The sequence below is a fragment of the Centrocercus urophasianus genome, unplaced genomic scaffold (genome assembly GCF_019232065.1).
Source record: "Centrocercus urophasianus isolate 14NV4802_14NV808 unplaced genomic scaffold, USGS_Curo_1.0 seq_26, whole genome shotgun sequence".
In the NCBI taxonomy this organism is placed as follows: Eukaryota; Metazoa; Chordata; class Aves; order Galliformes; family Phasianidae; genus Centrocercus; species Centrocercus urophasianus.
The window spans coordinates 6,973,779-6,999,073 of record NW_024884822.1 but is presented as its reverse complement, the minus strand read 5'-3'; the positions used below and the strand labels follow the sequence as shown (position 1 = coordinate 6,999,073).

The window sequence follows — 25,295 nt, the reverse complement described above, 5'->3', positions numbered from 1 at the left end:
AAATTTATTCAAGAATCATAAAGTTACAACAACTAACATAATCCACTAATAAAGTAGATGATGTTTACTGCTAAGTGTTACATATTTGATGCTGCAGATACCACAGAAAAAAAATCCTTAAGAAAGTTACCCCCTTGGTCAGCTAAACTGGCTGACAGTTCTGGAAGCCAGCTCCAGTGTCATATGTCTTCATAATTTATTCGTCTGACACATCCATCACAATTGAGACTGTTCTGTTAACAAAACTATGTGCAAGTACATCCAGCTGGATTCCAATTTCCGTTCAAACCCCTCTTAACTCAAATTACAAGAACTGCAGCACATACAAATCTTCCACATATCTTACAGAAATCTACATTAGCTAAATAGACACGACATATTCAGGAATAACAACACTGTACTCTAAAAGAAGACCAATATCTGCTCTGACTTGTCCTCACAATCCTAATCTTAGTAAGCACCAGCACCAGGAGCAACAGCAAGCCCTGCTCTCAAGAGCTTCAGTTCCTCCTCCTCCCAGCAGAGGCTACTGCTCACCTACAAACAAATGTACACGGCTGTAGAGCAGATGTGTAAGAGGAAGGAAGAATGGTGAATGAAGATCCTCCATGCATCCACTGGGCTGCAATGAGGAGCTTTTCTGAGAACTGCTTCTTTACCTTATTAGCCACCGTGTATTGGTAGGAGTATCGCTGCTTGCCGCTCATGTCCTCGTACACTGTTGGGACTATCTTCAGTATGTAGTCATGAGAGGCTAGTGCTGTGCTCACAAAAGGAAAGTAAAAATCAGCATTCAGAGAAAGGAATCACAGCCTCCATAACATTCCAAAAGTAAACGAAAACATGCAAACTGACTGAAAAGGTATCTCCTTCCTCCTTATGTTGTACGTTTGGGTCACCTGAAAATTCCTACCTGTTTGTAACTATAAATGATTGGCACCACAAACAGCTGTCCTGGGGAGATCAAGCCTAGCTCACGTTAGAACTGCAGCTCACTCAGCTGCTTCTGACAGAAAGTGCTGAGGCACCACACTTGCATGGTCCCAATTCTTCTGAGCATCCAACTTTACTTCTTTCTCTCCCCTCCTTCTCCCACAGCTGCTTAACAACTGCTCAATCCTTTTTCATTACTTAAATGGCTAGGGCCATTTGCTATTTTATATCTATGAAACAGTTTTGAAACAGAATTTAAATTATTTTTATGCAGAATCCTTTTGGTTAAGTGTAACACAAAGATGTACAAGAGAAAAAAAAAATGCTGTCTAGCTTTAGGAGCAGCCATAGAAATTTTGTTCCAATAAATGGACAAGAGTAATATCCTGTAGAAACCTGAGGAGTTGAAGGAGAAAAACTAGAGTGAGTTGTAGCATGCACTTGAAATTTGTTTTTTTTTGTTGCTGGTCATGAAGGAGAGCAGTGAAAAAAAAATCTACCCTCCCATTTTCTGAGTAGAACTTAAGCCATGAGCAAACTTACAACTTAAGAACAAGGAAAACTTTTAGTTGTGGTTGCTGGAGCACAGGAGAGCTATAAGAATATACTGTGAATTTAAAAAAAAAAATCTCTATTCTACAGCAGATGGTTACACTAAAACTGGAGAAAATAACCAGATTGCAAGAGGGCTCCTCTTCTAATACTAGAGAAAATGTAAGTGACAGTCAGTAATGTCTGGACATTTTAGTTATAGAGGCAAATTAAGGACTTCTGGATACATCAGTGTTGCATGACCAGCTTTGTTTTACCTCCTGAAGAGAGAAGCTAAGGTCTGTAATCACCATGAATACGTACGATTTGAGCTGAGTTTGTCTGCTCCCTCCAAGGCGTTGAAGGCGCCATGAACATTCTGGACCTGGAAAGAAGAAAGACACGTGAATAAACCCTGCTCTAACTTGGCAGTGACCTCTGCTTCTCTATCCTATCCTGTTACAAGGAGATCAGCCCGATTCAGCCTTTCCAAAAACAAAGCCTCAGTGCAGCAGAAGATGACTTGAAGCATTTCTCAGTGACTGCCAAGCAAGGGTTGGTTCCAGAGGAAAAAAGTTGATTTCTCAATGTCTTAAAAATGAAACTCCTCAAAGCCGCTGCAAAGCTAAAGGAATTGCAGCTGGAAATGGCCAGTTATGAAACTTTCCATAGAGATATTACTTAAGAGCTTTGCATAGCTAACTGTGAAATTTACCTATCAGGCTGAAGGGAAATAAGTGGGAATCGGATTCAGGATAAACTTTTGAGTCTTCATGCAAAGGTAGCTCGTGTCAGAGCAGTTTGGCTTGCACAGCTTTGCACATCAGCCCTGCCCTCACACCATGCACAACATGCCCTTGCAGAAGAGAAGGTCACATGCCAACATGGCCATCCATTCAGCTTTTCCTGCAGTTGGTCCCAGGCATGCAAGTATCTGTTTGCCCAGAATAACAGGATTTCCACTCCATACCTTCCACATACTCTGATCATCTGGAATCTAACGTCAACCAACAGAATAATCAATTTGTGAACTCTCTTCACAACAGAAACCCCACAGCAAGAGCTGTAGATCAGATGTTGCATCTTTCACAAAAAAATACAGCAAGCTACAGAGAAAGGACATATACATCCACAACCTAAAGATTCCTGTCCTTAAACCAGAAAATAGGGAAGAAACATTCAGAAGAAGTATTTGGTCATGAACGTGTGAGTTGTGATGCCGTAAAACTCACCAACAGGGCAATGCATAAGGATTTCCTTCCCAGGTCCTCTTAACAACTAACAACATGTGGATATATTTCTCTGATCCTAATGGCTGTTTTACTGTTCTGAATGCAATGGAGTAGGTGATGGTTTGGAGGAAGCAACTGACCTAGTTTCCCAGACAGAAAACTAAAGACACAAAACGAATAGCAAGTTCAACTTGCAAGGTTGCAAGGTACAGAGAAAAATAATCAGCAGAACCTTCTACAGCACCTCCCGCTCTGCAGGGATTCCCAATATTTTACACAACAGTAACCATCTCCAAACTATAATTGCAGATTCTTTACTTGGTTATTATACATACACAGTGTCAGCAGAAAAGCTTACAAAGAAAGACAAGTCACCAGACTGGGCTACAGTATTAAGGTCCACTCTCAGTGCTGCTGAGAAGTAGCTTACTGCATATCTGAGCTTGAGATGTTGAAGTTCCCTTAAAACACTCTAACAGTAAATATTTGAGCTGCTGCTCAGTAAACAACTTTGTCTGTCCTGTGAGGTATCTGCATATTTGGGCTCATGCTTTAGTTCCTGGCTCCCCAACATCCATACTTCTGTTTACATGTAAGAGCTGTTTGATCTGTTGTCTCTCTGAACAAGTTTGCAAAGCTCCAAGTTACAGGGCTTCCACACAGACACTGCCACCACTGCCATCAGGTCCTTTGCTGCACCTGCCTCTTCTGCCTTTGCAGCACAGATAGCATCTGTAACTCCCAGTCTGACGTATTACCATGATTTTCCTTGTGGAATATTCTGGATTCCCTTTAAAGTACTTGCTGCCATAGATTGCTAATTAATCACTGTGCTACAAAGTGCACAGGTGCATTCCTTGGGGGAACATTAACTTGTTTGTACCTCATTAAGTACCTGGAGGGACTTCAAGAAGCAATAAAACTTTGGCCACAGTAACAAAATTGCTTTGCAAGAGAAAACAATCAAGGGTGTATAGCCAGGCGTTCTCAGGACTGCACAGTATTAGAGGCCAAATCCAGTGCTTTGAGCAGAAGTATTGGAAGCAAAGGAAGTGAATCAGCTGTTCACTAAAGCCAACACTTGGTCCTCCCTCAAGACAGACCTCCACAAGATACTTGCCAGGCCTTTCAGCACCCTAGGCTTTAGCCTCTACAAAGGCATTCAAAGATATACAACTTGACTGATCAGACTGAGTCCAAGAGCAGGCTAAAAAATCACTTGTACTTATAGAACTATAAAGGAAAGACCTCTTGCAAAGGTTAAAAACTACTGTTTTTCATTGCAGAAATCTAGCACTCAAGAGAATTTTACAATTCCACAGAATCACAGGGGTTGGAAGGAACCCTCCTACTTTACACATTTCTTTGCTTGGTTACCTGTCATGCAGTAACCTTCTGGTCTTTGTTTACATTAGGAAAAAATCAACACAAGGCCTGCCACTATTATACATTAGTTATGATGAAGAACTGAAGCTCATTCAATGCCAGACAAGATTTGAATCTTTATTTCAAACTGACTGTTCCTTATGTACCTTAGTGGATATTTCTGGCAAAGCAAGCAACATCCTACAAAGAACGAGGTCTCAGCATTTGACACAAGCGAATGAGAGAAGCTCCTTACTCCCTTTAAGAAATATGAGCATGTATTACATCAAAGCAGGTGGAGACACAGCTAAATATTTAAAGATGTATCTACATAGCTTTAAAGCTCTCCATACTTGCTGGCTCTCTACACTGCTTGCTGAGTCTTGATAGCACCTGTTTAGTGAACACAGCCTTCTTTAATTTGTACTCTTAAACTTATGTTTGCCTACAGGATCAGCAGCACCTACATGCCAGACAACGAGTAGTTGTTCTGGGCTTTGAAAAAACTAATCAGAGCTTGTCCAAATCATGAGTCAACCACACATCTGCTGAACAGGTTTCTCACTACCAGCATGGAAGACACTTTGCTCCTTTGCCCCCAATCGTCCAAGCTTCTCATCTCAGTGATACTTATTTTCAGCACTGAGAATTGAAGCTATACCATGAGTTGGGCTATGCAGCTCAAGGACTCCATGATAAAACAATGGGCACAGTGCCTTGTAGCTTGATTTCCCACACAAACTGCACAACTGCCTATTAGCACTTACCTAATATTTCTCATAATCTCAGTGTGCTTTACAGACATTAAGCCAAGCTTATTTATATGCTAATATTTCAGCGTTCCCACACAAGATATTTCCTAAAAGAAGCCGGGAGCAGAGTCAGAAGACTACAAAGCAACGCTTAGACTTGTTAGCATGAAAAAGGTTTTGGAAGTGGGTGTACAAGAAGCAGACTAATGAGACGTCTGTGCTGAGGAAAGAAGATTACAGAGAGACTCCGGGTAAGCAATGTTTTGGGTGAGTCGCAAACTGGGTGTGCACATACACAACTAACTCCCACCTGTGATGCTAGCTCCTTGGAAGTAGGCTAGAGAAGTGCTGTAATCTGCCCTCATTGAGAAATCAGGAATTATTACATAACTTGCAACACCTGGTGAAACTCTATCCACAGGGCAAGTGCACACATTCAGCTTCTTCCCAACAGGGAACAGGTGAAACACAAGTCTAGCTTGTGTTTCACAGAACAAATTTGACTAATAGGTGTCTGCTATAGAAGTATGGTGACGTACATTAAAAAGAACTTGACTGGTGCTATGGTAAGACAGTAGACAGCACACATCTTCCCTCAGTATACTCCATGCTACTCTGCAAAGGAGGTCAAGATGCACTTGCTAAATTAACATTAGAAACAGTACTGCATGGTTTTTTACAGAGTCACTCCTAGCAGGAACATAACCACAGTTTTCCAAAGGCACTTTCAGTTTCAGATGGAAAAAGCAAAGTTACTTTATGATGAACACCTTTCTTCCCTGAAGTAATGGCATGTAAAGTTAGCAAACTCTTCTGGACTGAACGCATACTGCACGAATGCCAGCTTGCCTACCCAGGCAGCTCATTCTTGTCCTCCCACACTGTACGTGGCCCTTCCATAAAACCAAGCAATCCAATATCAAAGTTACTGTAGTTGCATTCAATCCCCTAGAGACAGGGAATTTTCAGGGAAGCAAACTCACCTGTAACTTGTCCCCAAATGAGAGCTTGTGGATGATGTGAGTCATGTCAGGATTCTGAGGCTGTGCAGTGGCACTGTGTGTTGACACGTGAAAGTTACCAGGGACCTAAAATTAGTCAAGACAAGGAAGACAGGATTTCTCATTTTATCCCTCAAGGCATTGCTAGGCTTTGATATGAAGTCAAAATGCCTGGATCCATCCAGCCTAGCAAATGGTATCACTTAATAGTAGACAACTTCTGGTACGCTGCAGAGAGGCTCTGAAATGTCTTCTTTCACTTGACCAACACCACCATACTGCACACAGAGCAAAGATCTGTTACATCCCAGGAGTCAGGCTCTCAGTGCTACAGCTGCTGACTAGGAAGTGACTCCCAGCTCTAGGATGCCTAACACTTAAGGCTATGTCTTTCTTTCCCATTAAAATACAATTCAAGTCACTCAATAAACAACTGCTTAACATTTTACTGCCACATCTCACATTTGTAAATGGGACCACTGTTGCAGAACATCCTAGGAAAGCTATGTATATATATATTTTTTTTCCAATCATAAGATACCTCACATTTCAGAAGATTGGTGGTTTTCTTCATATACAAAACCCATTCTTACCCACAAAATTTTGGGGGTATCCTGTACAAACAAAGCCAGATCTTCATCTTCTAGTCCTGACTTGTAGCTGGCTTTTAGCTCCTGGTTCTCCCAGTACAAGATTTTCTATTTGCTTTTGTTTTTTGTTTTTAATTCAGGAAAATACAAAGTTTTGAAAAAGTACAGATTTCACCTAAGGACTCAGTTCCAAGGCAGAAAATGAGCACTGGTGTCATTCTAACTGGATCACTCTAGCACGCACAAAATTTTCAGGTCACTACCCCTACACTGTGAAGTCTTTCAACAAATTCAACTCAATCACTGTTACAGAGGTGCAAGACTTTTTTCCTAGGGAGAAAGGGGTTGGAAATTAAATGGTCTTGATTTGCAAAGCCTTGAACAGCACTAAGAATCAGTCTCAGACAACAGCAGGAAAACAATTGCACATCAGGTGCTCATTGTTCTCACTGTAGAGACTTCAGTGTCAGGCCCAAGGGAGGCCACATGCTGATTACATGTGCTTTCAGGAAAGCTAAATTAAATGACTTGATGTGTGGCAGTGCACTCTGGGAACACTTTCAGGCATGGACTGAAGCTGTGTCATCCACACACTCAGTAAACAGGGTGGCAGTCTGCAGCAAGTACACAATGTTACCTTGTTCTCCCACTCCAGGTTTGATGCCCTGCCATGTACTACCACATGCCCAGGCTCTAATCAAGCCAAAAGTTACTCCTATAACTAACTTCACATAAGCTCTTTAAAAAGGGGTGTGTCTTTGTTATGTAAGCTTAGAGTCCCACAGCACAGTGTCCAACAGCCATGCACAGTCATGTTTCAAAGCAGAGCCACAACCCACTCGAGATGCTGGCTCACACAGGAGCCTGTAAAATTCCTGCCAAGGGACTGAAGACTTTCTTCCCCCTCAGATGTGAGAGGCTCAGATTTTCAGAGCCATAAGTCCTGGTGTACGTTCCCTCCTTCTAGTCCCAGCCACTACATGAGACCATGCAATTAGTGGTTTTGCACAAACGAAGTAGAGAAGGGAATTTCTTGTGTTCACATACAGCAGCTATTTTTTTTTGTTTGTTTGTTTGTTTTTGAGCAGAAGTGACCAAGTACACCAGAAAAAGCCACAACTGTTTTAGTACTGTGCTTTTGGGATTAGCAGAACAAGACCTACCTACCTTTGTAGAAGCCCTTTCCCAGTTTTGTGGACTACGAGCTGCCAGTAGTTTTGGCGACTTAGAGGTGAGGAAAGAAACATCATCTTTTTAATCCCTAATCTCTTCCATGTCACAGAATCAATAAGAGGTTCTGCCTGTTATTTTTAGATGAGATTTAACATGACCTGGGCGGGGAAGAAGGAAGCAGGATTTTGTAGCCCGTGGTACATGAGGAGGCGTGAATAAAGGGTGCGCCCTTGTGAGGACATCAGTGGGCCCCACCACTGACTCCCCCACCCCACCTAGTCATCTCCAGCATTACATAGCAAGATTATTCAATCCTGAACACACCCATCCCAGAGAGGAGCCTCCTCCAGGCCTGGATTTTCATTCTTTGAGGCAAAGCATCCCTACAAAGCATGCGCACAACCCTCGTGCATGTGTTCCAAACATCTCAGCATGGAGCTGTTTCTGTTACGCTGGCATCCTCTAGCAGGGAACATTCCTGTCATTCTGCAGCTCTTGGAACTAAAGAGCACTTGGATAGAGACATTGCCAAAGACTTCTGCATAGTGAGTCACATTTTGGAGGTGCAAAAGTCACGATGAGTGAACACAGAAGCCATTCAGCATTCATCAGGCGTTTCTACGTCCCCTATACGTTAGGCTGCTGCATTCATAGAGACATCACTAGCCACAACACAGAGCCACTCTACTACTAAGGAATGCTATCTGGGTTACCTGCTTTGAAGATTAAGAATAAGCCTGATCTAACATGTCCTCTATGGCTCTAACTACACAGCCTCCTCTTCCCATATTGTTCTGCAGCACCAAGAGAATCAACTTCACCCGCTGATTAGGGACTCCCTAAATGTACTCCCTCAAGGGGAGACAGACACACAGATTTTCACAGCATTTTACAAATAGATCTTACAAGCATTTCCTGAGCCAGCTCAAGCTCACCATCATTCCTACTCACCTTGTTGATGCTGAAATGTCCCTCGAATCTACAGCCATCCCCATTATTGAGAGGTATTTTCATCGAGTTGTCTATGTGACCCACTTCATGCCTTCCCATTTCATCCTGGATGTCTAGTCCAACTACTGCATGGAGGGAGGAAAGGAGACAAAAAAAAAATAAAAAAATCCAGAGATAAAAACAGAAAGGTTGCATAGGAAAAGCATGCACAGCTTTTACAGGAAAAAAGTCCACATCATTTTCCCTGACACTTGACTAAAGTGCTAATAAAATAACATCATATGTCAAATACCCTTATACCAGAGTGAACTTTGTAACCAAATCTTGTAGACTGTTTATTTGACAGAAACATATATCTTATACCCTGTCAGTTAACTTCAATTTGATCTGCATACACAGAAAAACTTCAAGTAGACAAGGCAGATGATCTGTGAAAAGCCAACAACTGCCTGTTGTACTCAGTTACACATAAACCTAGGGAGGTTTCTGGCTCCCAGACACTATGTGGTCACTGTAAAAAGGGAAAGGACTTAGAATAAGGTAGCAAGGGAGGTCAGTCACTAACACAGGCTGCAGTGAGAGCACAGGGTCCAGGAAAACTAGTGGCCTGGCCTCACCTGGAATATGAAGTGATGGTGTATTGGCATAGGCTGCAGTGATGTGACATCCTGTTATAGAGGGGTCACTGTACAAATTCTGGCCTATTCAAATATGAATTAAAACAGGTAAGAGAAAGAAGGTACTCACATTCACAATGCAGATTTGGTAAACTGATGTTCAGATTCACTTCTATTTTACCTCCACTGTCTTTGTCTGGGTCATCCACATACAGCTCATTAACTCTAGAGGAAAGAAGACACGAGTGGGTCCACGCATATAGCTACTTTCCACGTGAGAGGGCCAAAAAACAAACTCCAAACAACCAGCCTTGTATGTGAAGTAAAAAAAAAAAAAAGAGAGATTTTGAAGCACAGAGCAGAAGACAGCACAGCATGCCACAGGGCACAAGACCCCCATGTGTGATTGACCACATCAGGTACAAAAGCTTTTTCTTTGCTTTCAATCATCAGCCCTCCATTTTTGGGTGCCAGGGTCTCCTTTCTCTTCTCTCTTACTTGCACCTTCCTCCCTTAGTATTTCATTTCAATCTACAAACTGTAATCAAAAGCAACGACTATAATTGAGAAGAGGATTCAAATCAGGAAACAGATGGGATGAAACATCCTGGACAGCAGGATCTAACACTGTGCAACAGCCTCCCAAAGAGCAGTGATGTGCCAGCACTGTGGGTGCTACGAAACAGATTTAACAGAAGACAAAATAGAGATATAGAGCAAAAGGAATACAGAACTATAAATATTTATTGTTGGCACATACAATCCATCTGACAGCTAAAATATAAACCAAATGAACCAACGCAAGCACAGCCACATGTCCTAGAGAACACACTCCAGAAAAATGCACCATACTGAAGCAGGAAGATGTGGAGGGTACCCAACAGCTCCATCTCTATTGAAGTCTGAGACTGCTCAGTCTCAAGGAAGAAGATTTGAGAATTTATCTTTCAGCGTGATAGATAATAAAGGTATGGGAACTTATGCTCAAGCAAGCTGCATAAAATAAATTATCTTTGCTATTAAGAGCTCTGTGTTATTTCTGTTTAATGCCCAAAGTGTGTGAAATCCTTTGACAAGCCCTTGCCGAGTATACATGCTAATAGACAGACCAGACCAAGGGCAGCTAACAAGACAGAATCAAAGCGATTCTGTTCTGGTGATACATCTCTGGACCACAGTGAACTGCCTGCCCTGTGGATTCAGAAGAAACAAGTCTTCAGACTGAGAAACACACAACTGCCAATTTCTTTCCAAGTTAATTACTCACAGGTCAGCGAGGTTTGCAGACACTCATTTAAAACCAGCACAGCATTTGTCTTCAGCTTCACAGCCCTACCTTTCTCTGTTTTTAATTGGCTTGACAAGTTGCTTGCAATCATTACTCAACGTATTTTTCAAGTGATTAACAAAAATGACACAGAGGGAGTGGCAAGATTGCTCATCAGCGACCTAGTTAGAAGCTCCTTGGCTGAGCCTTCTCCTTCCAGGTGGAATGTGTTAAATCTTCTATGTATTCATCACTGGCAGACTAGGTAGTGATTGGGATTAAGTCATATGTCCAAATACAGGGGTAAGGAGTACTCCAGGCAGCAGAAGCATTACTCCTCCAAAGCACCACATCTCTCTCCTCCCTCCCAGCTCCCAGCCTGCTTTCTCCCCAGCTCCTCACTGCCTCAGGTGTGACCACGAGCACCACAGCCAACTCCATGCTTCTGATGAAAGGGAGCATCTGTGTCAGGGCTAGCACAGAAAGACTTCAGGTTTGGCACCTCAGCTGATGCAGCCCAGATCTTTGGAGTGAAAGTCTAAGAAGTTCACTAGTTGTATTTGCAAATTTCCAGTTCTGAACAAGGCAGAGAAAGGGCCCCCAGGTGTGGTGCTTGAGTAAATGCCCATAGGCCTTCTGGAGATAAGTAAGCAAGAAGTGGGTGCTGGTAGAAGTCAAAGGATAAACTGTGTACACAGAGCCTCTTGAAGCTTTTACACAGGAAGACAAAGAGGTGAGATCACTCAATCACAGACTGGATCACTGAGGCAAAGAGAAGTAGGCCACTGTGCCCATGTCATGGGGCCCATTAGTTGCAGAGATAAGAGACACTGGCTTCCCGTTTGGAACTCCGGTCATGAAACCACTTGTTCCTAGCCTGCCTCTTGGGCAAGGCTCACGGCCATTTCCTTTTCCTCATCACCCTGCTCTTTTCCTTAACCACATTCCCAGAAGATTTCTTAGCAGGGGCTCAAAACTGCACTCTGCACTGACCTGCTCTGCTACTGATGTGCCTCCCCTGAAGGGGACCCCAGGGCACAGTGGGAACACACGCAGGCTAAGCCTGCCAGAGCAAACCTTAAAAGAAGATTCATCCTCTTTCAACAAACTGGAAATTTTACTCCCCAAATGCTTTCTGGGAATCTCACAGGTAAAGCAGATATCCAGGGTCAAGGCTGCTACTTCATGGATCTCCGCCTGAACCTCTGCTGCCTAAGTCTGGGCTGGTGCTCTTGTCAAGGTTGCTAGCCTTCTCCCCAGGGCCAGGAAACCAAATTGCACACAGCCTTCCTATAATTTTACCAGACAATCCTGGGATGTTGAGAAAAGCAGCATTTGGCACCTCTAGCAACTCCCCCTGAAAGGATAATGTCTCCAGCAGAAAAAAAAGAAGCTGGTTTTAACTTATTGCTGTCTATTCTGGAACGTAAAGTATCCCAGAATTAAGCAACACTACCTAACAGTGAATATGAGATGGTCATAAGGGAAATAAAATCTGAGGTCAGGCAGAAGGACACTGTAAACACAGCTGCTTCTATAGTTCTTTAGGGAGGCAGCATATAGGGTCATATTGTAAAACTAGAGATGGCACATACCTCCTCTTCCAAAGACCCCAAAGAAGTAGGAATTGGTATTCTACTGGTTGTTGTTAAAAGTCCATTTGAACAAAAGAGGTGCAATAAAGCAAAGGTGAAATGCAGAGCTATGAAAGTGTAATAGGGCAATAGGACACTTAAAAGTGCACCTCACCCTGCGCAGGGCCTCCCATCGCTGCTTCAAGGAAACGGAGGAAAGTTTCCCTATGCTGCAGGAGCAGTGATCCACACAGAAAGAATCTGCTTCACTTCTAGAAAGAGCCACTTTGAAATACTTCCCATTCCTGAGCGATGCTGCTGGGAGATAGATGCTCATCCCATTTGCTTAGAAACTTGTAGCATTACACAGAAGGAGCTGGCTAAGATTGCAGATCTTGCAATGGTATGCAAGACAGAGGAGAAGAGTAGCACGAGGGCTTAGCATTTCTTTAAGATTTTATCCAAAGACAGACAAACCCATTCTCCACGCTTAGATTTATGACACAACAGCTTTGTTTCCCCAGAAACAAAACTTCTCACATAACTTATTTCCACCTAGCAACCCTGGCCACTAATGTTAGACGCTTTGCACTTCCAAAGCTAACAGCCCATGGAGTACAAGAGGGGCCACGAGGCATCAGGCTGCTCAGTGCCTCACGCTCTGCCTGGATGCTCTCTAAGTACATCATCCTCATTCTCTGTATTCCATGGCCTAGCCTTTGCTTCAAATTCCAACTTTTTTTCTCCCTCCTCCCAGCCATCAGCCATAAAGCTAGAAAATACAGCCACTTACTCCACAAGCTGCCTTTTACCTCATCCTCCGACTGCCAGGAAGCATTCTGCACTCTTGAGTCCCTAAGCCTGAGGGGAAAAATAATTACTCTTTCTTGAGGGAGTTCAAAGATTCTCTCAAGAGATTTTCTCGGGCAAATTCTACAAGTCCTCTTGACTTCACTTACCATTCCAGCTCTCATCATTCACCTTCCACAGACACAACCATCCTAAATCAAGAGGCCTGCACAACCTCCTCGTTTGTGCCAAACAAGAGAAGACATAATATAGGAAAAAAAAACCACTGTAACATCATTTTCACAATTTGTGCAAAGAAAGAAGCAAGTCAGCAAACTCTCTGCTGTGTAATAAATCGCACGTATCTATCGCTCTGCTGCTTGTAAGCTTCTTCTCTGCCCTGAATCTCATCAATTCACCATTTAGAAGGTCTCTGTCCCACTTTATGTCCTTGCCTTAGCTGTAAAGCACAGAAAACACTGTCCTACAATGAAAGAATTACAGCTCTCCAGGAGGCAGGAAGAAGAAGGCTTCCAAAGACATCAACGTAGATTCGAGCCAGAAATTTCAAATGACATCACGGCACCACCTTCCGCTTCCTGCTAACCTGCACATGGACGTTAGGACAAATGGCACAACAGCACAAATAAATAACACCTTTTATTAGGTAATCTCCAAGTTACAACGCAAACATTAATTAAGCTCCTTAACACCTCTGAGGTAGTTCAGCTAAGCGTTATATCCTACAGAAAAGTGTCTGTCTCAAGGTCAGTCCACACTGAGAGCAGGATTACAACTTCCATTCCCCACCGACTACCAGGCCATGCTCTACCCGCTGTTCGAGCTTGCTCCACTATTTCATCTGCTTCAACTGGATGAGCCAGTGGGGCTGGACCCGCACCTCCAGCTTAGTGCCTGGAATCCAGATCAGAGCATACAAGTTGTAGCAGTGTGCTCCCGGTGCAGACAGCTCATGCTCCGAGGCTACCATTTCTCACAGGAGGAATGCTTATTGCACCAGGATCACCCTATGCTGCTCACAACAGCTACAGCCTGACCCTGCAAGTCATTATGAGAAATCACTATGAGACAAAGCCACAAGGCACATTTCAAATACCCCAGAGAGCCTAAGGGACAGAAAAGATGACAGGGTATGATAACAATTCTGCTTCACTGCAGGATCAGTCTTGGGCATGCAAACAAACCCTGTGTAATCAAGCAATATTAGTCTCAGAAGCAGCTAGCTTTCTGCTTCCTCCCATTTTTGGAGTACTTGATAACCTGCACAGACAAGTTGTGCGGCATGCAGTGCGGCCCCAGCACCAGAGCTGGGCTGTGTGACGCTCACAGATCAGCAAAAATATTTTTGAAAAGATTAAAACAAGGCGGGTGTCCTCTGTGAATGATCTGGCCACCTCAAATGAACACTTGATTTTGACACTGCTGATAAGTTATGCTTATATAGAGAGCTAGTATTTTTATTGTAGATACTGTGCTTGCATAATTAACTACCTTGCAGGAGGACACAGACATTCAAGCAGCAAAGTTGTCACTCGAGCCTGTTCAGTGCCAGCTACTTCATTTCAAACAAACAAACAAGCAAAAAAACAACAGCACAATAACAACACCAGCAGAAATAGTCTGCTGCTTTTACATAGTACTCTGTGCCAGTTGAACTGTTGTTTGGCAGACACATTCATACCACAAATAGCACATTCATACCCTCCTACCCCTTCCCCTACCTGCCGATGCAACACAGACTAGATTACTTAATTACATCTCTCCTACTAATGATGGAATACTTGGAAAACTCTTATTGATCACATAGGACATAATTCATGACCTAATTACAGTCGTAAAACTGCAGGATTATCATCTTGCCAGCTATTAACTTCTGGAATTGATCTGGGTTAATTAGAACAGAGATAGGTGATCTCTGCATTCTTGATTTGCAGCATAACAGCAAGATGAATGAGGAAGGCTGTTAAAGGTAGCACAAGCAATTCCTAGCCCTCACTCTACTCTCAACCAACTGCCCATCCTGCTCAGGAAATACCTGACACATTTAACACTTGAGCTTCATGTCTGCAGCCATTTGAGTCATTTGCTCAGTGGGACAAGCATCTTTGATACTGTAATATTGCAGATGCTCAAATGTGGAGTATGGATCTCCTTTGCTTTATCTGTCTTTTACAGAACTGAGGCATTAGATCTAAGTTCTTGCTCTGTCTGTTCTGAAGTATTCAGTCATTCTCTGGATAGAAAAAAAAACAATCATGAACATCCTTGATTTCCAGAGTTCACCCTTCTCTTAACTGCAATGACAGGTTGTGGTTGAGCCGAGGAAGAAAAACCTTTTTCCTCACCAGCACTTCACAGTGCTTTTCCTGGAAAGAATGCAGTCCCATCTAGGAACCAAGCTTCAGCTTCCTTCATGGCTACTCAGAGGACTGCCTGTTACGGTCATGAAGTGGATCTTTAACATGACAAATTAGAAATTTTCTAGCTTGCTCTGGACTCATCTACACAGGAAGCTAGTAAGCAATAAAATAGGATGTGCATTTATAGTGTGTTACCTATGCCACATTAATTTCCTGCATGCCCACTGTAATGTGTCCAGTATCTTAATCCAGCTTCCTAGCTGAAGCAAGCTCCCCTGCCACGGACGCGACCTGGGTGCTCATTAGACGTGCCCACACACTGAGTTACGACACACCTACTGTTACGCACAGTCTTCCCCACATCGATAATCTGTTTGGGTTTAGTGTTATGACTGCTATCCTCAAGATGAAGGTGTAATTTCTTGGCCTTCTGCCACATAGGCAAGCTGGCATTGCAAGCACTAAGACAACGGGCCGGTCCAGGAAAAAGAGATTTGAAGTTGGGCAAGAGTGACCACACAGATTTCTAGCAATAACAGGACTTCAAATTGCTACAATCACATGAATGCAGAAGGAAGTCCAACAGTGGGAAGAAGCTTAGGGGTTAATGTGGTGCAGATCAGATCTTATTTTCTCATGTTAGAACACATGAGTTCATCAAACCATACCAACCACTCTTTTCAAACCTAGATACCAAAAAACCCATTGGTAAGAGTCAGACAGCTAACCCTGTGGGTACCACTGCTGTTGAGGTTGCTGCTGACTTGCCCTGAAGCTGGATGTCAATGCACACACCCACTCCACACACTATTACTGGGCATAACAGGGCTATGAAGTAAGCATGGATTAACAACAGTGAACCTGGTTCGTCTCTGATGAAAGGAACCAGACCAGGTGCTCTTGATTTCAACTTGCCATCAAAAATGTGCAGCTATTCCCATGCAATCTGGCTTTGTAAAGTACATGACTGCTTTAGGGGAAATATTACACAAAGACTGATGAAGTCTTCTAATTCAGCTGGCAGTGGCAAAGCAGGAAAGCTCACCCTGTACAAGAGCATATTCCAGTTAATCATTCAAACTCTGGCTGGCACTAGGAAATTTCAAGCTGGGAGGGTATCTTGTGCAAGAGATAGGAAAGATACAAAAGAAATTTGATACAGAAGAAACTTGAAACTTGCAATAAAAGGTGATGGGTATTGAGCAGTTTGCACAAAAGGAACCTTCTGCATCTTGAAAAGTATTTGGTTCTCGGCAAACAAAGGCTCAAAACATTTTTCTGAGTTAGTATCTCCACTGTTACCCGCCATCACCCGGTTTCTAACGATGGTTAGAACTAACAGAGTTCTCACACTGTTTCAGAACCACATACAGCTCTCCACAACTGCACCCATGCTCCGAACCATCAGACTGTGCTGCCTCACAATGTAGTATCAGTAGCACATTTTGAAGGGAGGCAGGAGAGGTCAGCAGCATCTCTGAACACCTCTAAAGTGCTATGGGCTTCCCAGAAAAGAAAGCAGTGAGTAAGAAATGGAAAAAGAAGAGTACTCCTACTTCAGAAGTCACTGAACTGGGAAGCACCTCTTAAGAGTCATTCTGAAGTATTTCCGTTGTAACGGAGCAAGCCTATTCACAAATGCAGTGGGTGCACTGTTCCCAACAAGAGGGAATTTGATGACCCACAGCTCATCAAAAAGAGGTGATCACATTCAGCAAGCTGTTGTGTTGGACAGTCCGTGACACAGCAGTTTCCTGCATTCATCTCTGATTCTTCCATGACATCCTCCCTAAAATTTTACTGCTTCACTGTTCACAAACACCTCCTCCCTTAGTCCCTGCTGGGAAAGACAGCTTACCAACTCGCTGAGGTTCCAACCAGAATCCTCAGTATTCACAACTCAGAGCACCTCTAATATCTTCATGGAGAATGCATCGTCTTGTTCAGAAAGTCACAATATGAAACAAGCACAAAGCCTCAGAGAATCACACAGCTTTGCTGTTCAAAAATAAACCCACAGTCAGGAAATAATCACTACATAAAGAAACATACACTCTGCTAGATCAAATTTAGGTAAATATTTCTAATTTCTCTTGTAAAAAACTAACAAAAAATCAGATAAGTAAATGAGATCTAAGAGAAGAGCAACAAAAAGTACTTTTTTACTTGAAGTAATCTGTCTAGAGTTTTTTTTTAAACAAAGAAACCAAGAATTTCTCACATTTAGCTCCTGAGAAAAGTAGGTGAATAAGACGAGCCTAGTATTTTACCAAAAAAAAAAGCATGAATTGAATTCAAAGAAATGGCAAGGGGGTAAGAAACGTGAGATATCATCTCTGAAAGAAAAGTGCAACAGGCATAAAAATCAGCTAGAGCTAGATTACACTATTGTCTTAAGGTTAAACATTAAGGTTCAAGTTATTCTTTAAGTTAAACTCTTGATCCAAGTCAGAGATGAACAATGAAAAGGTACGAGGTGATCAGAACCAACGCAAAGCGCAGTTGGTCAAAATACAGCATGGAAGTCTTGTGCCTTTCAGAGCTTTTGTGCTCAGCAGTGACATCTGTGGCTGTGAGGACCATCACGCCAGTCCGACTGAAGTTCCGCCCTTCCTAACTCTCCAGGAAAACTGCATCACAGTTGGGTGAGCTCACTGCCACGTCAGTAGGATTACGGAGGACGTTTCCTAGAACCCCAAACAAAGGTACTTAGGTTAACAGTTACCAAGAAAAGTCGACGTTGAGGCATGAGGAGTGTAAAAACAGAAAAAAAAACCCCAACAATCTGATCAGTGTAAATACTCATGCTATGAGCAATTTTTTAAACCCTGAAGTATTACTGGTTTGCTCATAGTAGGTCCAGAAGAGATCACCCAGGTACAATTCCTCTTCAGGCACAAAGTCTGTCAAGTAAATTTTCAAGTAAGGCTTGAAAGCACAAAGAATGAAGACAAAACTCATGCCACAAGTAAAGCGATCTGCATGTATCAGATATTCAGTTCAATCTGACATCGGAAAAAAAAAAAAGATTATTAATGTTAAACTAACAAGCATTCACATTTTATACAACTCATTTTCTCAAAAAGCATCTCCAAAAATATACAGTGAAGACAAGCAGAATGCAACCCTCATTCTACCCACAAAGAAGTCAGGGGAAAATAAAAGGTTTTGTCAGAGATCCCAGGGATCCACAACAATATCCCACACTCCCAGAGCACTGGTAGAGTGGTTTCAACCAGTAGGCACCACACATTTCAACTTAAGGTATCACTGATGAAAAAGACACTGATTCAAAGTGAATCTGGAAAAATAAACAAGTACAGAGAAAAGAATGTATTCAGGAGGAGAGAGGAAATCAATCTCATAAGAGGAAAATAAATGAAGAACTTAAGGAGGAAAAGGGAACTTGCAGCAGATTGGCACCAATCTTAGCAATCACGGTGCCTTATGCCCATCTATCATCAGAGAACTGAAGAGGAATGGGAGCTTATTCATCTTGTTCAAGAGACGAACCTAGTATGCAACTGATAAAGGATTGGGCAGGCCTGGAACAATTTTCTATAATATAAATATTTTAGAACAAAGTTTGCCTGGCTTATCTCAGTAAAATAAAAAGCTGAATGACTGAGTATTTCAACTCAACCAAAAGGAATCCTAAACCATGAGAGAACTAACTGGGTAGTGAAATTACCGGCACATTTTTCCAAGGTAATGGAGGACATCCATAAAGAATCATGTATAAACATACATTCAAACAAAGGAAAACATGGTTACTACTTACATTTCAGTGGCTATGAATCCGGTGAGCTCAGACAGGAAGAGAAACAGTATGAAGAGACAGCAGCAGACAGAGACTGGAAAAGAGGCAAGTTGAGGAAAAGGTTAGTTTATATCTCTAACAAAGACACAAACTGTTCTCACACAGGCAGATCATTCCCCATGCAAACATGCCATCCAGACACATCTAACAATTAACAATGTTTCTGTAGAGACAACACCAGGCCATCCAAGCAGTGACTTCAGTGGCATGCCAACACTCGGCGTCCTGCTGGGTATCTTAACTCTTGGCCTACCTTCTCCGCCATGATTTCCATCTTGCCACAGCTCCTGTGTTCTTCACCTCCAACACACTATGCTGGTCAACCAGCTCTCCCTCCCCTTTGACAAAAGTGCTTATCAGCAGTACTTCTTTTGGAGCCCTTGCTCCCTGCTAAATTTTATTACACTAAAACCTCCTTAAGAAGAGGGAAGAAAAAAAAAAAAAAGGCATTTCCTTGCTTCAGAAGCACACAATCAGTTATGTTGTGTTTTGTGGATTAGGAAACATTTTGGTTCTTTGTCAGGTTCTAAGGCTATGCACGTGCTGTCTCACAGCCTGTACTACATGTGAGACAGAGCGGGTACTGCAGAGACTGTTGTGATAATGGACTAGTCTAAACAATGCCTCATTCTCCTCTTATTTATCCATTTGCCAACATACTCTTCAGAGAAGACAAATTTGTAGCCAAGTCATTGCTAAGAACCTGGACAAGTCCTGCGTCAGTTCTAAGAAAGCCAATCTACAGTTAAAAGAGCGGAGCCAAAAGTTACCAGTGTATTCTTTGTCACTCTTCATCAGAAACTGTTCAAAACATCATACAGTGACATTCATGCAGCAGCGTCAGTTTCCTGTACAGGAGGAGCTTGAAGGAAGGAAGGAATGGCTGTGAGTCTCACTGAGTAGGGATGATTAGACACGGATGTGCCAACTCAAGGAGATGGGATTATATTAAATAAAATATCCAAGTTCATCATGAATCATTATACAAAAGAGTAAACCGGGAAATGGCATGGCAGCAGACACAGTCTGGTTCACCCCTCAGTCCCAGCAGAGTAACAGTGACCAAGCACTCTTTGGAAATGACCATTTTACCACAGCCACTAATTAAGATTGAGAAACGTGTAAGAAAAACCCTGTTCCTCAACTTTACTCCACATGACCCATACAGCCTGAATATCCTTTCCTCCAGAAGGCTCAAGCAACAATTGGCTGGAGAGCAATTTTAATCAAACTATTGTGCCTGTCCACTGTCCCTTGGTACAGAGCATGGGAGGCATGGGAACAAAAGGGGAGGTACTTAAAGCAAATACCGACAGACTCTTGAGTGACCTGAAGCCCTGTGCCTCATTCTTCAGATTAGTCAGGCTGTAGTTCTGAGGAAAGAGAAATACACAACTTCCCCTTCTTCATCAGTCATTTCAAGGGTGGATTCATTTGCTGACCCTCTCAGAAGTGAGGAGGATTAAAAGAGATGCCAAAAAGCCATTAAGTAGGATGAAGAAAAAGGGGAAAATGAAGTCAAAAATCAGTAGGAAAACGCAAAGCCAGCGAGGATATTCATTGGAAAAGAGAAACCTCAGATGGTCAGACAGTCAATCCCAGGTCCTGGCTGTGAAGATGCAGAACACCACCACACTGCTGCAACCCAGCTAAGCCACCAGCACAGTGTGTCATGGGGGTGGAGAAGGAACTACTTGAAACACAGCAACAAACTCTGATGAGAACATATACGCCCATATAAGAGCAGAAAGAAAAGCAGTCGGGCACAAGACTAGTTGATCCAGTGTTTCTCACCATTAATCACCGAACAGACACATAAGATCTCTGATCTTGGCAGTATGCAGGGGAGAATGTATGATTGAGACAATTCTTTCAGCTGCTTTCCATACACCCTTTTGCCATGTTCTCATTCTGTAGCAGTTTACCACAGCATCAGACAGACCTCTCTGCTCTCCATCGCTTCTTTGCAAGCTTGGTACAGATGCCAATTCTCACCCAGAGCTTTCCTCCTTTTCCAGCTTTTCACTTTCTTCTCTGTCATTTTCATTATCAAATTACCTCCTCCTTTCCTGGTATACAAACTACTATCTTCCTTAAGTCCCTTTTCCAATCCAGCTCTTCCAGTGAAGACCCATGACAATACATACTAAGTACAATAAAATTACAAAAACCTGCACATAAGAAGTCCTGCACGAATGTCCTGAAACACCTGGGGGGGACTGACTTCCAAAGGCCTTTGATACTTTTGTCAGTGTTTGAACTGCACATGCAGTTTTCAACCTACAAAACAGATTACTGAGAGTTTACACAAGGACAGGTCTGGAGAAGATGAATGGGGAACAATGACTCACCTTACTCCCAGTAAAAGAATGCAATGGAAGGCTGAGCTTTAAAACAAGAGGAGAGAGTTTTTCTTCTATGGGACACTTGGCATTCTGAAACCCCTCAATGTCAGGGAAAGTCTAAGAGACTTAAAGAAAGAAAAGAATCAGACATGCCTAGAAGAAGAAATTTACTGATGGCCACTAAACACAAAAGAACCACCTCTGTCTCAGCAAGTTCAGAGCTGCCAAATGAGGGATGTTTGGGCACTGTTTCACCTGTCCTCGTGCTCTCAGCATCTACTGTTGATCACTACCTTGAAAACTACACTTGGCTAAGTGGAGTTTTGCAACAGCCTTGCTAGCATGGCTGCTCTGGTGTTAAAGCATTCCTGTATGTGCACATCTCCAGAGCAGGGGGTGTCGGGTGTCTTTGGCATCATACTTACACAAAAGCTTTATGCTTTGAACCATCTCTCGCTGCCAAAGTGCCCCTCTCCTTAGTGTACACAGCTGTATGCAGGCACATAAACACTCTCAGTGTGACAACGTACACACATAGTTTCAGCTACTTATTGCATAGTGGAGACCTGTACTTGCTTCCATGCAAGTGCATGGTTCCAGCCACTCATATATGATAACTATATTTCATCTGGAAAAGCAGATTAAAGATTAGGATCAGATAGAATAGGAAAAATTAGTGCTTAAAGCTTAGCTTAACTGCAAGGGCACTGTGATGTTCCCACAGAGCTTAAAGGACAACGTAAGACAGGTTTTTTAAAACTCTAGTAGGACAAAGTGATCAATATATCCCAGATTGCTCATTGTAGACACACTGGAATGTGCTTTTATTGAGAAATTCCAAAATGATGAGAAATTCTACCAAGGACTTTTTTCAACATTGGCTTCTACATCCTCACCCTTATGCACATATCTCTTTAAATATACACCCCCATCTAGGTACATTCCTAACTCTCCCTCCCCACCCTTCAATAAATGAATAAAATGCACACTGTTTAACAACACACAGACTGAAGGAGTGAGTCTTTGTCTATATTAAGGCATAAAATTAATAGTATTTATTGTACAATGAAGCAAACTGCTATGAAGTACAAGGATTGGGTCTTGTTACAAATGACACGTGAATCATAACTTTGATATTTCCTGATGTGTATTTAAAACTCCAGCCTCCAAACAGCATAGAGTATTTCTGGATAACGTTACCATGTGTGCATACAAGACATGCATGCAAACTATGCATCCACGCTGACTGTTAAGCAGAAGGATTGCTACAGCAGCTGTTCGAGTCGCAGGCCTCTCTCTCAAGAAGTCAGACTGCTGCTGTCCAGATGCCAGCTGTCAGACAGCCAGGGCATGTGCCACTGCTGCCTACATACCCAAACATGGCCAGTTCAGCACCATGGTAATCAGGGCTGTTAGAAGGGCCGTGTGCTGGCCTCACAGACACACTGCACCGGGGTCAGAAGGCTTGTGAGGACTGGCACAACACCTGGTGGAAGAGGGACAGCAACAGCATGACTGTCTTAGTGGCACATTAACTGATCTGAAAGAAGAGATTTTTACTAAGAACAAGGGTGCTTAACTACTGCCTGCCTTTCACAGTAGTCTTTGTGTGTGCTGTTCTGTGCAAACCCTACCACTAAACTATGGGGGACTGCTCTTGGTTCCTTTGTTCCTACTAGTTTTTAGTAGCCAGAAGGGTTGCTGCACAGATCCAGAGTATCTTATATGCAATGTGCTTTTGAAATTACAAAAGCCTACAAAAAGAAACCCTCCAGTTGGATTCTGAACTTGCCCACAGACTCTTCTCCATTAAAATACCTTCACACTTATTTGGAGCTGCCTCTTTCCTAGCAGTTGGCCCCTTCACCCCTGTTGGTTGGACACAGCGTTGGTACTCACATCTCTTTTCTTCTGTAATTTGATCTACTCCTTCCTCCCTAATAAACCTCAAGCTTCTAAAACAGAAAAAAAAAAAACAACCCCCCAAACAAGCAAATAAACAACAAAACAAACAAAAAACCCACACACAAAAGGGCCTTCCCTCCCCCCAAATACAAACACAATTGGAAGAATCCTGCTTTAATCTGCTCCCATTCCGGAAAGCACCAGAAACAACGCTGAAGTCTCAGCTGAAATCACACAGGAAGGACTACAAAGTCAGATACTACAGGCTATTTTGTATCAACCCTGTAAAGAAGAGTAGCACCCTCCCCTACCTCCAAGCCTCTATTATGGTTAACACCCGAATTCCCTGAAGCATTTATCTCAAACTCATGAGACCTTCCCAGGCTTCAAACTGCCATGGCAATGGGCTGGTCTCATTCATGGCCTCCTACAACACTCAAGATTACTGGCTTTCAAATTACAAGTCACAGGCTTGGTCAGACAGAAAATCCATTAGGAAAGCTGCATCCAGGATCCTCACACGCAAAGCTACCACAGGTTGTTGGCTGTCTGTGTGTGTGGTTCAAAAGCTTCTATCAGCCTCTCTGCAAACACTCTGACAAAAAGAAGGAGAACCAGTTAGAGAAGAAAAATCAAAGCCTGAGAAGCTGCAAATAACAATAGAGAGAAATAAGTCAGCTAATAATTTTAAGTAAGAGTCACAGCCTCCAAGCCTTCCCACAACACACTTATCACTTAAGCTGTTTACTGCAGATCTGAAAGCCTAATGCTGCTGGATGGCCTTTGATGGGTTTTTTGTTTCTAAAACATTTTCTTTTGCAGGTGATTCATAACAAGACAAATTCTCAAAGACAGCCCAGTTATACTGTGGGAACTCCTCGTTTCCAAAACAGAAGAGAAGGTAGAATCAACTAAACAAGTTCAAAGTGTTCTTTCAAAACGCTCAATCTCATATACCTCTAAATTCTAAATTACTGAACAGTTTTACTCAAGCTCTTTGTTTACTGTCTCAACAAAGCAAAGAGGGAATTGACTTGCAAGAAATTCGGTGGTCAGGATAACAAGAGAGGACAAGGACTCCCTGAAAGTAAATATTTACAATGACAAGCTATATTCACAGAAACACAGAATAGCTGAGGCTGGCAGGGACTTCTGGAGATCATCCCATCCAATGCCCCTGAAAAAAAAGGGTCAGATGAAGCGTGTTGCTCAGGGTCAGGTCTACTGGTTTAGAATATCCCAAAGTTGGAGACTCTACACCACCGGGCAACCAGCTCCAGGGCTCGACCACCCTCAAAGTAAGAAGCGAGGAGTTCCTTTAGCTCACAAAAGGCTCTGCTTCGTGTCCCATTGATTCACTGCTGTTGACTCAGTTCTATTTGGTGCCTGTTGTCACCAAGGGATATGATATCACTCACGTCAGCAATGACATACAAGGCTACTGACCCATCTACAAGAACGGATGAATGGAGCACAACTGTATGATCAAAGGAAGTCACTGTTCAATGGAACAGGAAAGCTGCAATAGGCATCTAATTACAGACTTGGCAGGACCAACCTGATCAATGTTTACCACTCTACACAGTGCACTCACTGGATATAATTGTGTGAAATTGCATTACTCAGCCCACAGCCTACCTCAGGAGAAGGAAGGAAGGAAAAGAGGCTCGAGGCAAGAGATTTGTATCAGCTGAAGTCTCTGCACTGATACACAGGAGTGAGAGTGGATCACTATCAGTGGTTTCTGACAAACTAATTATTGTCCTTTAAAAGCATGACAAATAACAATAAAATAAGATCTCCGCTCATTAGCCCCATCTACAATGTCAGATGAATCCCCTGAGTACACTGAGACAGAAATAACTGTTTCCCAAACCATCCTCTCTGATGGCCACTGCACATTGCCATCCACTCAGCTCCTCATTCAATTGGAAGCCAAAACCTGGATTCTCTACAGAGTAGCAGTTCGGTTCCTCAACTCTCTTCAGTAAGAAATGTAACTGTGAACACAACAGCTATGAGCTGTTCTTCACCATGAAGAGATGCCCATTAGAGACAGGCAAAAAAAT

At 42.7% G+C, this 25,295-nt stretch overlaps 1 protein-coding gene across 2 annotated transcripts in view; it reads right to left on the bottom strand.

The window, feature by feature from the left end:
• ERGIC1 (endoplasmic reticulum-golgi intermediate compartment 1) overlaps positions 1-25,295 on the bottom strand; it is a 55,923-nt gene that overhangs the window by 9,828 nt on the left and 20,800 nt on the right. Inside the window, exons 1-7 of one of the 2 annotated variants that reach the window (XM_042826064.1) lie at positions 19,747-19,786; positions 18,938-19,010; positions 9,276-9,370; positions 8,529-8,653; positions 5,797-5,901; positions 1,789-1,849; positions 660-760 (exon numbers count right to left, since the gene is read on the bottom strand). In XM_042826064.1, the coding sequence (XP_042681998.1) occupies positions 660-760; positions 1,789-1,849; positions 5,797-5,901; positions 8,529-8,653; positions 9,276-9,370; positions 18,938-19,010; positions 19,747-19,771 (585 nt within the window). In that variant the 5' untranslated portion in view covers positions 19,772-19,786. Of the gene's footprint in view, positions 1-659; positions 761-1,788; positions 1,850-5,796; positions 5,902-8,528; positions 8,654-9,275; positions 9,371-18,937; positions 19,011-19,746; positions 19,787-25,295 lie in introns of those variants that run through there. The other variant, XM_042826063.1, reaches the window with a different exon arrangement.